Source organism: Mchenga conophoros, linkage group LG18 (assembly GCF_057382185.1).
Source record: "Mchenga conophoros isolate Kocher_MC1m ecotype Shallow Benthic linkage group LG18, M_conophoros_male_GT1.1, whole genome shotgun sequence".
Classification (NCBI taxonomy): domain Eukaryota; kingdom Metazoa; phylum Chordata; class Actinopteri; order Cichliformes; family Cichlidae; genus Mchenga; species Mchenga conophoros.
In genome coordinates, this window is record NC_140543.1 from 34,324,626 (window position 1) to 34,336,507 (window position 11,882).

Below are 11,882 nucleotides of genomic sequence, written 5' to 3' on the forward strand. Positions count from 1 at the left end.
CTCCTCTGTAAGATTTCCGAGTAACTCCGGAAATCAGCAGCTTTGCATTTATGCTCAGCTTTTTCATCGTCACAACAGATTGGAACTGCCCCAATCCATTATTCAATCTCAAGCTCTGCTCTGATGATTGTGGTTACAAGTGGTAGAAATGAGCTCTTCTGAAGGGTGGCTGGTGTTTCTCTTAGACAAAGCGTGACAAGTTCAGTGATTTGGGACAGAATGATACTCCTGCACATTGAAACGAGCCAGATGAAGTCATACAGGGAGCTGTTAGGATGCTTCATGGGAAATTCCAGGGAGAGATGTTCCAGGCCCTGTTGTAGACCCAGAACATGCTGGAGAGATTGGTGAGATTACGTTTCCTGGCTAGGAAAGGCTTGGTATTGTCCTGAATGAGCTGCAGGAGGTGGCCGGGGAGGGAGAAGCCTGAGCTACTCCACTCAGCCTGCTTCCTAAGCAATCCAGACCCAAATAAGGAGGACAAAATGGACGCATGGATTTTGATATCTTGACAAAATATTTGACAAAAATGATGCAATTATTGCCTGTCTTTTTCAGATATACGGAAGATTAACAAAGTCAGAAGGATTCATTGTCTATTGATTTTGAATGTGATAGAAAATTATGTGCTAATCCTTGATCCTTCACTGATAATTTACTAAAGAAGTAAAAACTAAACCTGCTAAATGATGCAAGTGAGAAGATCACTTTTATTCTTTAACAAGAGATTTTAAGATAAGTCTTCCTCTGGAAACCAAGCATATATAAAATGAACTGTAGTAAATCCAGTTAATTCCCAAAAGAAGAACAAATATTGCTGTGAAATAAGACAATAATACATATGTTTTTGAAATTGTTGCACTTTTCCATTTATTAAGTGAAAGAGTCTCACAGGCATTTACACGTGTAATGTGACTATAAGCAGTTAAACCTGTTTTACTATAGATACACCCTAAAACAATTGATATGAAAAACAAAACTTACATTGCTCTGGTCTCTCATAAATACCTGCTATTTATTTAAGCTTAGTTAAATGGAGAATAAGTTAAAGGCACTGAAAAAAAGAGTAAAAAGGAACAGTGCTCATAGCCATAAAATGATGCCACTTTCTTTCCAATTTGTCTTAAAGACAGCAGTTAAGGCACTCAGTAAACAAACAAACAAACAAACCAAAAAAAGAAAGAATGGAAAAATAGCCTTCAAGACCGTGGTTAAGGCACTGTGGTGACCGGTACACAAACAAACCAAAAAAAGGAAGAAAAGAAAATTAAATGACACAAATAAAATGTATTGTAGTGCCACTGAGAAGATAAGCCATATCCACAGGAATGCACATGGCCTTTGGTTGTACTATTGGTTAAAGCTAGATTAATGGGGGGGTCAAAAGTCAAATCTACTTACGTAAAAGCACTACCTGATAGGTGGTGGCTCCAACTGCTGTATAGTGTGTAAAATGATGAGTACGACTACAGAAGAATGTCATATCCAAGTTCAGTAACTTCCTGTTTTTGCTGACCGGTTTACTGACCAGAGGCAGAATTAGCCATCGGTAAGCCTTTGACAATCTGAGCAGCTGTCTGCAGCACAAATCACAACACAATCAATTCATAGAAAGCTTCAAAATGTTGATAAAGGCAAAGTTTAAGCACGAGGAAAGATTTAGAAGACTTTAAGAAGAACATTAAGCAGACTTTTGCTTCATAAACAGGAAACTGTTCATGAAAAGATCATTTGTGCTTTATATGACAAATTAAAAGCAAACCTAGTCTACAGTGTCTTTTTGATGAAATTGATAACAACAACTATATATTATTGTTTAGATATTAGATATTATTGTTTACTGACACTTACTTATAAATAATAATTCACTTTGGAAAGAGTTTGTTGTTGTTGTTTTAAAAATGCAGATACTGCAAAAAAAATCTATTTAATCTAATCTAACTAGAAGTCCTACATCATTGTTATTGGCTGTTACAATTTTCCATGTGATTTCAACAGAGCAACAATAAAGTAAGTAAAGCCTGCACACAGGGAACAGGAATGTTCACCAAAAGAAGAAGAAAAGAGTAAGAGGATCTGACAAGGAAGAAGGGCTTATTTGAAGGATGCGCGGACCAGGCGGCCCTTGAGAGGCTGTGGAGGGCGGTAGTTGTCCACCATGTAGCATGGAGCTTCTCCATCTCCGGTGAAGAGGAGGCTGCGAAACTTGGCCATCTAATGAGGAAGGAAAGTGACAAAGGGAGAGTAATAAAAGATCATGTTTCCATGGACTTCTGCAGAATTTTGGAGTTGCATTAGTACAATTTCTAGCAATCATCACCAAGCAGATTAGATTAGGAGATTACAAGTGAGAGGTGAATGTATACTCTGTAGTATCACCAAGGGCTGGTTATATTGATAACTTACAAAATTACAAAGTCAGTGTTGCAATGTAACCAGTTACTGTATCTAGTAAGCAAGTACACTACCTTTCAAAAAGTACTACATGATGTACATTACTTTTTAAATTTTTATAGGTGAACAAAACCATTTCACCGTAATGTTCCCACACAGACATATTTAACAAACAGCTATTTCAAATTGTAATCATCATCTAAGCCTTATTTAAAATGAAAGAAAGACGTTTGCAGTTGAGTATCATATAAAACAGCCTATTTTACATGTACGCTCACAGTGCACTTCTACCCAACAGTAATACATGCATAAGCAAATAATAAACCTTTTAATGAAATAATGTTTCATCCACCTCACATCCATTGAAGTGTCATTAATTACTGTTACATGCATGTATGTGGGAGAGGCCCATCCAATAAAAGTTTCCTCTTTAGCATTCCCTTATCATGTCAAATGGCTTTTTGGTCCAATTTGATGAAGGCATTGGTTTAACCAAACGGAAGCTAAAAGGACTTTTCTTCATACACTTTTCTGAGAACATTCACACCACTGTTTCACAGGATTCCCAGGACAGGATTAGTTGAACATCAGTGTGCTAGGACTACAATGTGGAATGAAAGATGTTAAACAATTAAATTACTAAGACAACATGGAATAATCTCACTGCAGTGTATGTGTGTGTGTGAGAGAGAGAAAGAAAGATAAATGCCGAAAGCAGTAAAATTGCTAAAATAACTATTTCACTGGGAGTGAAATAGTTATTTTAGCCTTTAGCTAGCTGGTGATCTTGAATTTACTTTAGCAGGCCAAAGTTTCCCTTTATCTGTCACTAAATACATGTTGCACTGTGTTTCAGTGTTGCTGCACTGATTTCTACTTTGTGGAAAATAACTATATCTATATATACACTCAACAAAAATATAAACGCAACACTTTTGTTTTTGCTCCCATTCCCCATGGGATGGACGCAGAGACCTAAAATTCATTCCAGATACACAATATAACCATCCCTCCCAAACAGTGGTCACAAATCAGTCCAAATGTGTGGTAGTGGGCACATCTGCTATATTGAGATAATCCATCCCACCTCACAGGTGTGCCACATCAGGATGCTGATCTGACATCATGAGTAGTGCACAGGTGTACCTCAGACTGCCCACAACAAAAGGCCACCCTGGAATGTGCAGTTTTGTCTCACAGCAAAATGCCACAGATGCCACAAGCAATGAGGGAGCGTGCAATTGGCATGCTGACAGCAGGAATGTCAACCAGATCTGTCGCCCGTGCATTGAATGTTCATTTCTCAAATGGTAAATGGCCTGCATTTGTATAGCGCTTTTCTAGTCCCTAAGGACCCCAAAGCGCTTCACACTACATTCAGTCATTCACCCATTCACACACACATTCACACACTGGCGATGGCAAGCTACATTGTAGCCACAGCTGCCCTGGGGCGCACTGACAGAGGCGAGGCTGCCGGACACTGGCGCCACCGGGCCCTCTGACCACCACCAGTAGGCAAACATGGGGTTAGTATCTTGCCCAAGGATATTTGGCATGCAGCCAGGAGGCAGCCTGGGATCGAACCACCGACCTTCTGATTAGTGGCTGACCTGCTCTCAACCATAAGCCGTCTCCACAGGCGTTTCAGAGAATATGGCAGCACATCCAACCGGCCTCACAACCGCAGACCTCGTGTAACCACACCAGCCCAGGACCTCCACATCCAGCAGGTTCACCTCCAAGATCGTCTGAGACCAGCCACCCAGACAGCTGCTGGAACAATTGGTTTGCACAACCAAACAATTTCTGCACAAACTGTCAGAAACCGTCTCAGGGACGCTCAACTGCATGCCCGTCGTCCTCATCGGGGTCTTGACCTGACTCCAGCTCGTCGCCGTAACAGACTTGTGTGGGCAAATGCTCACATTCGATGGCGTCTGGCACGTTGGAGAGGTGTGCGCTTCACGGATGAATCATGGTTCACATTGTTCAGGGCAGATGGCAGCTGAGAATGTCCCAGTTCTTGCATGGCCAGCATACTCACCGGACATGTCACCCATTGAGCATGTTCGGGATGTGCTTGACCGGCGTATACGACAGCGTGTACCAGTTCCCACGAATATCCAACAACCTCGCACAGCCATTGAAGTGGAGTGGACCAACATTCCACAGGCCACAATTGACAATCTGATAGACTCCATGCGACGATGTGTTGCACTGCATGAGGCAAATGGTGGTCACACCAGATACTGACCGGTTCTGGGTCCCCAGACCCCCAATAGCGCAAAAAACTGCACATTCCAGGGTGGCCTTTTGTTGTGGGCAGTCTGAGGTACACCTGTGCACTACTCATGATGTCAGATCAGCATCCTGATGTGGCACACCTGTGAGGTGGGATGGATTATCTCAATATAGCAGATGTGCCCACTACCACACATTTGGACTGATTTGTGACCACTATTTGGGAGGGATGGTTATATTGTGTATCTGGAATGAATTTTAGGTCTCTACGTCCATCCCATGGGGAATGGGAGCAAAAACAAAAGTGTTGCGTTTATATTTTTGTTGAGTGTATGTGTGTCTTATAAATGTATGAGCACATTTAATGTTAGTGGAGAACGCTTATTGCCACCTCTGTGTGAGTTTTGTGTCACACGAGGGTTACATTCATGAGTGCAAACTGCGCCCTGGAGATACAGGCAGTCAGTGTAATCTAAGTGAAACACCAGTTACTTAAGGTTTAGACCCACCCTACTAAGTCTGATATGGCTTCTGTAACTACACTCTTGACAGTGATAATGTTTGGATCAACATTCTGGCCCCCCAAACCATGCACAACCACTAAATGAAATGTATAGTCATACAAACGTGTGTACAATTATACTGTAAAAAACAGAGTAACGGGTAAACAGCCTGTTCTCTTTAATCAACAACAATGAAATTGTGTTGATTTCATGAGTCTATGAAGCTTAATACTTTCCTTTCACTTTCCTATTTGATGTGAAAATCTTTCAGCATTCTCAGCTGACAAAATGACTAAAAAGCATGTACACATTCGTGCACATGTACTAAAGTGTATATTTTCTTTGGACTAATACACTCACACTCTGACATTCTACCTAAACCCTTATAACACTGTCGCCAAGGGCTTGCTCGTTGAGGTTATATTATTGTTGGGATTTTCTTGGTATTATTGTAGGGTTATTGTAGGGTCTTACAATATAAAGAACCTTGGGTGACTGTTGTTGTGATATAGTGCTATATAAATAAAATTGAATTGAATCAAATAGTTATAACTACACATTGCCTATGTGTGTGAAAGGGATGGGGTTGGGGGCCAAGATAAGTACTTGTGCAGGGCTGACGCTGATTGGCTCCTTAAGTACAATCCAGGTGACACTCTCCAGGAGGGGAGGAGTCGTCAAAGAGCCCTCATAGGTCCAATAATCCGGGGAACCAGGAAGAAGAGTCCTTGGATCAAAGTTAGCAAAGGTTGTCTGCTTTCCCTGTAGGCATGAGGGAAGAGAAAATGGAAGAAAGGAAATACCAAAAGAAAAACCATGATAGTGGCATCATTAGTTTCCAACGCCTTTAAACTGCTCTGCACAAACAGTACGAGCACATTTGTTTTCAGCAAACCTGTATTTTACCAATTCTGAGACAGCTGATTTTACCTTGTTCTTGATGGCATCCAAAGCATCCAGAACTTTCTGAAGGCGGGGGTTGGCAGCACCAATCTGGAACACAATGTAAAGACAACAAACTTTTATATTTAACATTTTTTGTTTTTACATTATTCATTTTGAACTTTTTAGCCTCTGACGGTTCACCTTTAGAAATACCCCCACTACAGCAAGTCCATCAGGCTTTTCAGCTGCCTCTCCAAAACTGGGGTACTTAGTGTTCCAGTGCACCAAGTGAAGCTAACAGGAAAATCAAACAAAGTTGAAATATTAAAGCACAAAGCTGAAGAAAGTAAAGTAACAACTAAATAGTTGTTTACACAACAGACCCACAAGTTGCATATTGTGTGCAACTGTTTTTAATCCTATGCAGTGTCAAGATCTTTTTACCTCACAGGGGAACTTGATGCCATTGAGAGTGTGCTCAGAGCCTCTGTTGTCACTTCCTCCCCAGTGGAAATGAAACTGCCTCAGGCGGTAGACTCCAGAAATAGGACCCCCAGTCAAGGCTAGTAATAACAGAACATCATAATCATTGGGGCCACAGTCAGGAAAGGACAGATGTTGCATGTGTTGATCTTTGTATTCAGCATTGAAAAAGCAAAAGACCCAGGATTTTCAGAGTCTGACCTGTATGAGGATAACACAGGATTTTAAGTCTTTTCTGGTTCTCAATTTTTTTGAACTTTTTGAACTGAGTAGAATGACTTAATTCTGTGTTTACTTTTACTTTTGTAATGACATGCAGTACACTGGATAAAAGGTGAACAGTAAAAGTACTAGTATAGTATAGTATAACAGGGTGGGGTACTGTAGATGTCTGTTGACCTGCAGATAATGAAATAGAGCTGATTATGATTAACTGCATGCTGACATCATCATGCTTATCTACTACAGTACATACAGCAGGGGTGGCTGCATAAACAAGACAGATAAAGCTAACTAATGCTAGGATCAACTGTAAATGTACACAATGTAGTGATGGGTCGTTCGCGAACGAAATGGCTCTTAGAGCCGGCTCTTTGACGTGAACGATGCGAGCCGGCTCCTTATCGCGAGCCGTCACGTGGGTTTTTTTTTTTTTTCTTTCTCTCAGCCTCTCTCTCGCACTTTTTTTCCGCTTCACTCTGCACGCGAGCCTTGTGCTTTACGCTGGGCAGAGGGGGGAGGGGCGGTAGTTACACTCAGTAGCACAGGAACAGAGCCAGAGAGAGAGAGAGGCAGGGACAACAACATTAGAAAGGTATAGTAATCATCCACAACTATTTTCAGTTGCAGATGATAAAGGATTGAGAAAGTTTATTCATGCAGGTCCATATGACAGAGAATATGCATGTTCTTTTAGTTTTCATATTATAATTTATATTTAATTGTGTTGTGGTTTGCAGTGTTTTGTGTTCTTTTCACTTTAAATTTGTGAAAGGAAAAAGCTTAAAATTTAAATAGTTAAAACTTGAAATGTGAATAGTTGATTTTTGTATTAGATGATTTATTTATTACATTTTATGTGGAGTGAATAAATAAAAGTATATTTACGGTGGCCCCTAGAGACAAAGCACATACAAACTTCAAATCACGTACGAACTCTGAAGCATGTACAAACTCCAAAACACGTAAAAACACGTACAAACTCCAAAACACGTAAAAACACGTACAAACTCCGAAGCACATAAAAACTCAGAAGCATATAAAAACTCAGAAGCACATAAAAACTCAAAACACGTACAAAAGACAACAGAAGTGCTCCAGGATGCTGGGCGCAGTGTTGAGCCTTTGTTATCTTGTGGCTACACAAGCCAGCAAGTACCAACGACCAGATTTGGTGTGTGGTAATAACAGGTAAATGAACTTTTTTTTTAATTATTTGAATATATATATGAGTGCCTGTGTATAAATACACAAACAATACACACATGCTTTCAATTGTGTAATTTAAGTGATCTAGTAGCTCTGCTTTGGAAGTTCAGTTAATGCTAGAAATGTGTTTTGGAGTTTGTACGTGTTTTGTCTCTAGGGGCCACCGCATATATTTATATATAAACATATATAAATAAAACCACTTGTTTTTATGTTAGTAATTCCTTTTGTGCATAATTTTATATTATTGTTAATAATAAATTAATTAAAGCAACAAAACAACCTGAAGAGCCGGTTCGGAGCCGAAAGAGCCGGCTCTTTTTAGTGAGCCGAACCGAAAGAGCCGGATCTCTAAAAAGAGCCGGAAATCCCATCACTAACACAATGACATACACTTTAGAATTTTTTAATCAAAGAGTCACATTTTCTGACCCTCTTCTACACAACTGCAATATAATGAATATTATATACTCATTACACTTTTGTCCATAAGGCTTTATAACTGTACAAAACATTAAGAAGATTGCATTGGACATCTAGACATTTATTTGATGATTTAGCCACACCTTACAAGACATAAATAACTAGATGAATATCTTTTTTGTGGCTCTGTACTTACTGGAGCTGTCTGTGTCATCCACAAAGTCCACCTGGAAGGAGTGCCCATTGTTCAGAATGCCCTTGGTGTTTGAGGGGTCGTAGCTGATTTTCAGAGCCTTCAGAGATGGGTCATAATGAGCTTCTTTAGGGATTATGTTAATGGGAGACTGCCTGTTCCCATCAGCTATGGGGAAATCTGCAGCCCATGTGTCAGGTCCTGCAAATACATGCATGTGTTAACATCACACATACGTTCCACATATGACTCTCCATACTATACATAAGTATACTGAGAATTTTAAAATGCACCATTTCTATTGGTTTTTCTAACTGAAGTTAAATGTAAATATACGATGTTTACGACTAAGAAATGTAGAACTTATATTTAATTTCTCATTTCTGTTTATCAAGTACAAGGTCTCAAGGTTAAGGTGCTCACATCCTTTATGAGAGAGTTGAAAAGTTAACACGTTTAAACGATCATACTGCTACTGACCTAAATGAGAACCTTGATGTTGAAGTTGTTTAGTTAATAAAAGCAGCAGTACCACAATACATACGATACAAATGACTTTCAAAGTATCTGAGTTCTTTCCAAGGTAAATGCTAACAGTATGAACACAGTAAGTACTGGAAATCTATTACACTTGGCACATAAATTGCTAGATAATACCTCACATGTAGGTTAGATACAGAAACTTTCATACAATTTCTAATGAAAGGTTGTAATAGTCAAGTCTATTTATAATCCATAAATTGTAGTTTTAAAAGCCATTCTATCGAAATAAGTCTCTTCCAAAATGTCCTCAGCTCTAAATCTCAACTGTACAAAATATGTATATATATATATATATATATATATATATATATATATATATATGTATATATATATATATATATATATATATATATATATATATATATATATATATACACACACACACACACACAACATTTTCCCATTTTATTCCTGTCTATAACATCCAGGTATTATAGGCAGTGAAAATATATTCTATAAATATATAATTAAATAAATATATTACTAAATAAAACATAACAGCCCGTTTTTATTTGAACATAAAATTACAGAAAATGTGTCCCAGAGAAACAGTTATCTTAACTAATAAAACTAACAACTAACTTATCAAAACAAACCAAATTACATATTTATTTTTATTTAAAAAACTGTAATAAAATCCATTCATTAAAATACAATTATGGTTTTAATGTTTAATCATAAAGGAATAAATAAATAAGAACGCTTAGCTTCTGTAAACGATCAGGGTCTCTGTAGGTCTGCTCCTACCCCAGGCTTAGCCGCAGTGGTGTATTGTTTAAGCAATGAAATTATTATAGAAAATGGACAAATTGTTGTTTGTAATATATGCCACTGTCTACACAACTATATAGAAAACGGAGTTGAGTGGGGCAACATCCTCTCCTACAGCAAACCCGGTAGGATGCTCTAAGATCCTCACCGTTGGTCGGTTCGTATCCCCATCCATGAGACATGGCTGCTCCAACTGTAAGCTACCCTGGTACTGATTAATCCACGTCAGTCTGCCGGACGACAAAAAGGCGAAGGGTGATCTGTAATTACCACTCGCTGCGTTGCTTTATATACGCTGTGTCAGTCCTCACCCCGGTGGGTTTGGCTTGCCGCTTCTTAAGAGAGAACAGGGCAGCCATTCAGAGATGTGATGGTGGCGTCCTTTACTAGCCCAGTCCTCCTGCTCGCCTCTCCTCCCCCCTGCTTTCCTCACGATATGCGGGGTCTCACTTTTGAAACGACGTGATGGCGATTTTTCAGCCCGCTCTCTCTTCCCCTGGCAGAGAAGGATTAGTACCTGATGCGCGCACATCCTCCACACATGTATCTCTTCTAGCACCCGGCAGCGTGCCGATGCTGTCTTTCGGTGCTTCCAGCGGATCTGATATTGTGAAGCCTCTTGCCAGCTCTTGTTGGTGTAGCTTTGTGCACGGGATGTTCATGCCTTTGCACGCTCAGAGGAGCTTAGTTGTGGAGTGGAGGCTTCAGCCCCGCAGTTAAACCGTTAAACACAAGCACACTTTCCTACCAAAATAGCCCTAGTTTTCAATATCCTAAGCGAAACAGGTCAAAACGCAAATAAATAATATAATACACGTTAAACCCTAATACTCAAAGTAGTTAAATACATTGTGTAAACGTAATTTCCCCTAAAAATCTATAACTTCAATATTTTGAGTTTCTCTTTTTTCAGTGTGAGTTAATTGAAGCAATTGAAGTTATTTTGCTGAATAAGTACCAGTTAAAAATATTTCTGGTTTAGATATCTGACAGCAAACATAAAATATTTTTTAATTTTTAACATAAAGATCGAGTTCATTTTGATTTTGACATTGGACAATACAACAGAACTGCTTTGATTGGTAACTTGAAGGGTCTTAGATTTTTATTATTCTTTATATATTATAGATAGTGCTTGCCTTGCTTTCTTGTTGCCTGTATGGTGGGTGAAACTGACCCAATTTCAAATGGCAGCACACCTGAGCAGGCAGGGCTCTGGTGTATAAAACGCCCATAAACTAGCTCTGCCAGAACCTCTTGGGTTTCTTCTCTGCTTATTTTTCATGGACGCTGCTTAGCTGATAAAGCATTTCAGTTTTGTTTTTAGCACATGCTCTCTCAAATACCCTCTGTGAATTCAGACATCATGTGTTGATATGCTGACAGTCGTTCAAGCTAGGTGTCTTTATTTTATTTAACTGAAATATTGTAAAATATCAGGGGTGGCTGGAGCTCAGGTGGTAGAGCAGGTCGCCTACTAACCGGAAGGTTGGTGGTTCGATTCTAGTCTGCTCCAGTGTGCATGCCAAGTATCCTTGGACAAGATACTAATCCCAGGTTGCCCTTTGATGCATCCATTGGAGTGTGAAAGAATGTATGGTTGTTAGTTAGCACTAAATGGGTGTGATTGGGTGAATGAACAAATTGTGTAGAGTGCTCAGGTAGAGTAGAAAAGTGCTATAAGAACCAGTCCAATGGCCTCCAAACTCTATATGTGTTCTTGTTCTTTTTTTATCACATACTTTGAGCCTGGTTGTGACAAATGGAGACTCGTCTGCACAATTATCTTGTTCTCAAGTTTTTTTATGCTTAATTAAAAGCTTGGTGTGCTATTTTGTAAGACTTCAGTGTTACATTTGTGTACACTAAATTGGCTAGTCGTATCTTTGGGTTTGCCTTTAGAGAAAGTCCGAGTTATTAGTCACAGTTTGGTCATTTGTGGTTGACTGATATTCTGGGGACTATATCTGCTGAGTATTAGCTTCAGGAGGCCTTTGGAGAAAAGCAAACTTTGC

At 39.4% G+C, this 11,882-nt stretch overlaps 1 protein-coding gene across 1 annotated transcript; it reads right to left on the bottom strand.

Moving 5' to 3' along the window:
- Positions 1-844: 844 nt before the first annotated feature.
- cahz (carbonic anhydrase) lies at positions 845-10,389 on the bottom strand. Its single transcript, XM_085253799.1, has 7 exons — positions 10,016-10,389; positions 8,557-8,754; positions 6,471-6,589; positions 6,228-6,320; positions 6,072-6,134; positions 5,748-5,903; positions 845-2,214 (listed from the first exon to the last, which is right to left on the bottom strand). The coding sequence occupies exons 1-7, from the start codon at positions 10,047-10,049 to the stop codon at positions 2,095-2,097; spliced, it is 783 nt and encodes a 260-aa protein (XP_085109925.1). The 5' UTR covers positions 10,050-10,389; the 3' UTR covers positions 845-2,094.
- Positions 10,390-11,882: the final 1,493 nt, after the last annotated feature.

Coding starts and splice junctions, on each gene's coding strand:
- cahz (XM_085253799.1), bottom strand. CDS start 10,049: ATGTCTCATGGATGGGGATACGAACCGACCAACG. Junction 8,755..10,015: donor GGGATACGAACCGACCAACG/GTGAGGATCTTA, acceptor ATGTATTTGCAG/GACCTGACACATGGGCTGCA. Junction 5,904..6,071: donor TGGATGCCATCAAGAACAAG/GTAAAATCAGCT, acceptor TCATGCCTACAG/GGAAAGCAGACAACCTTTGC.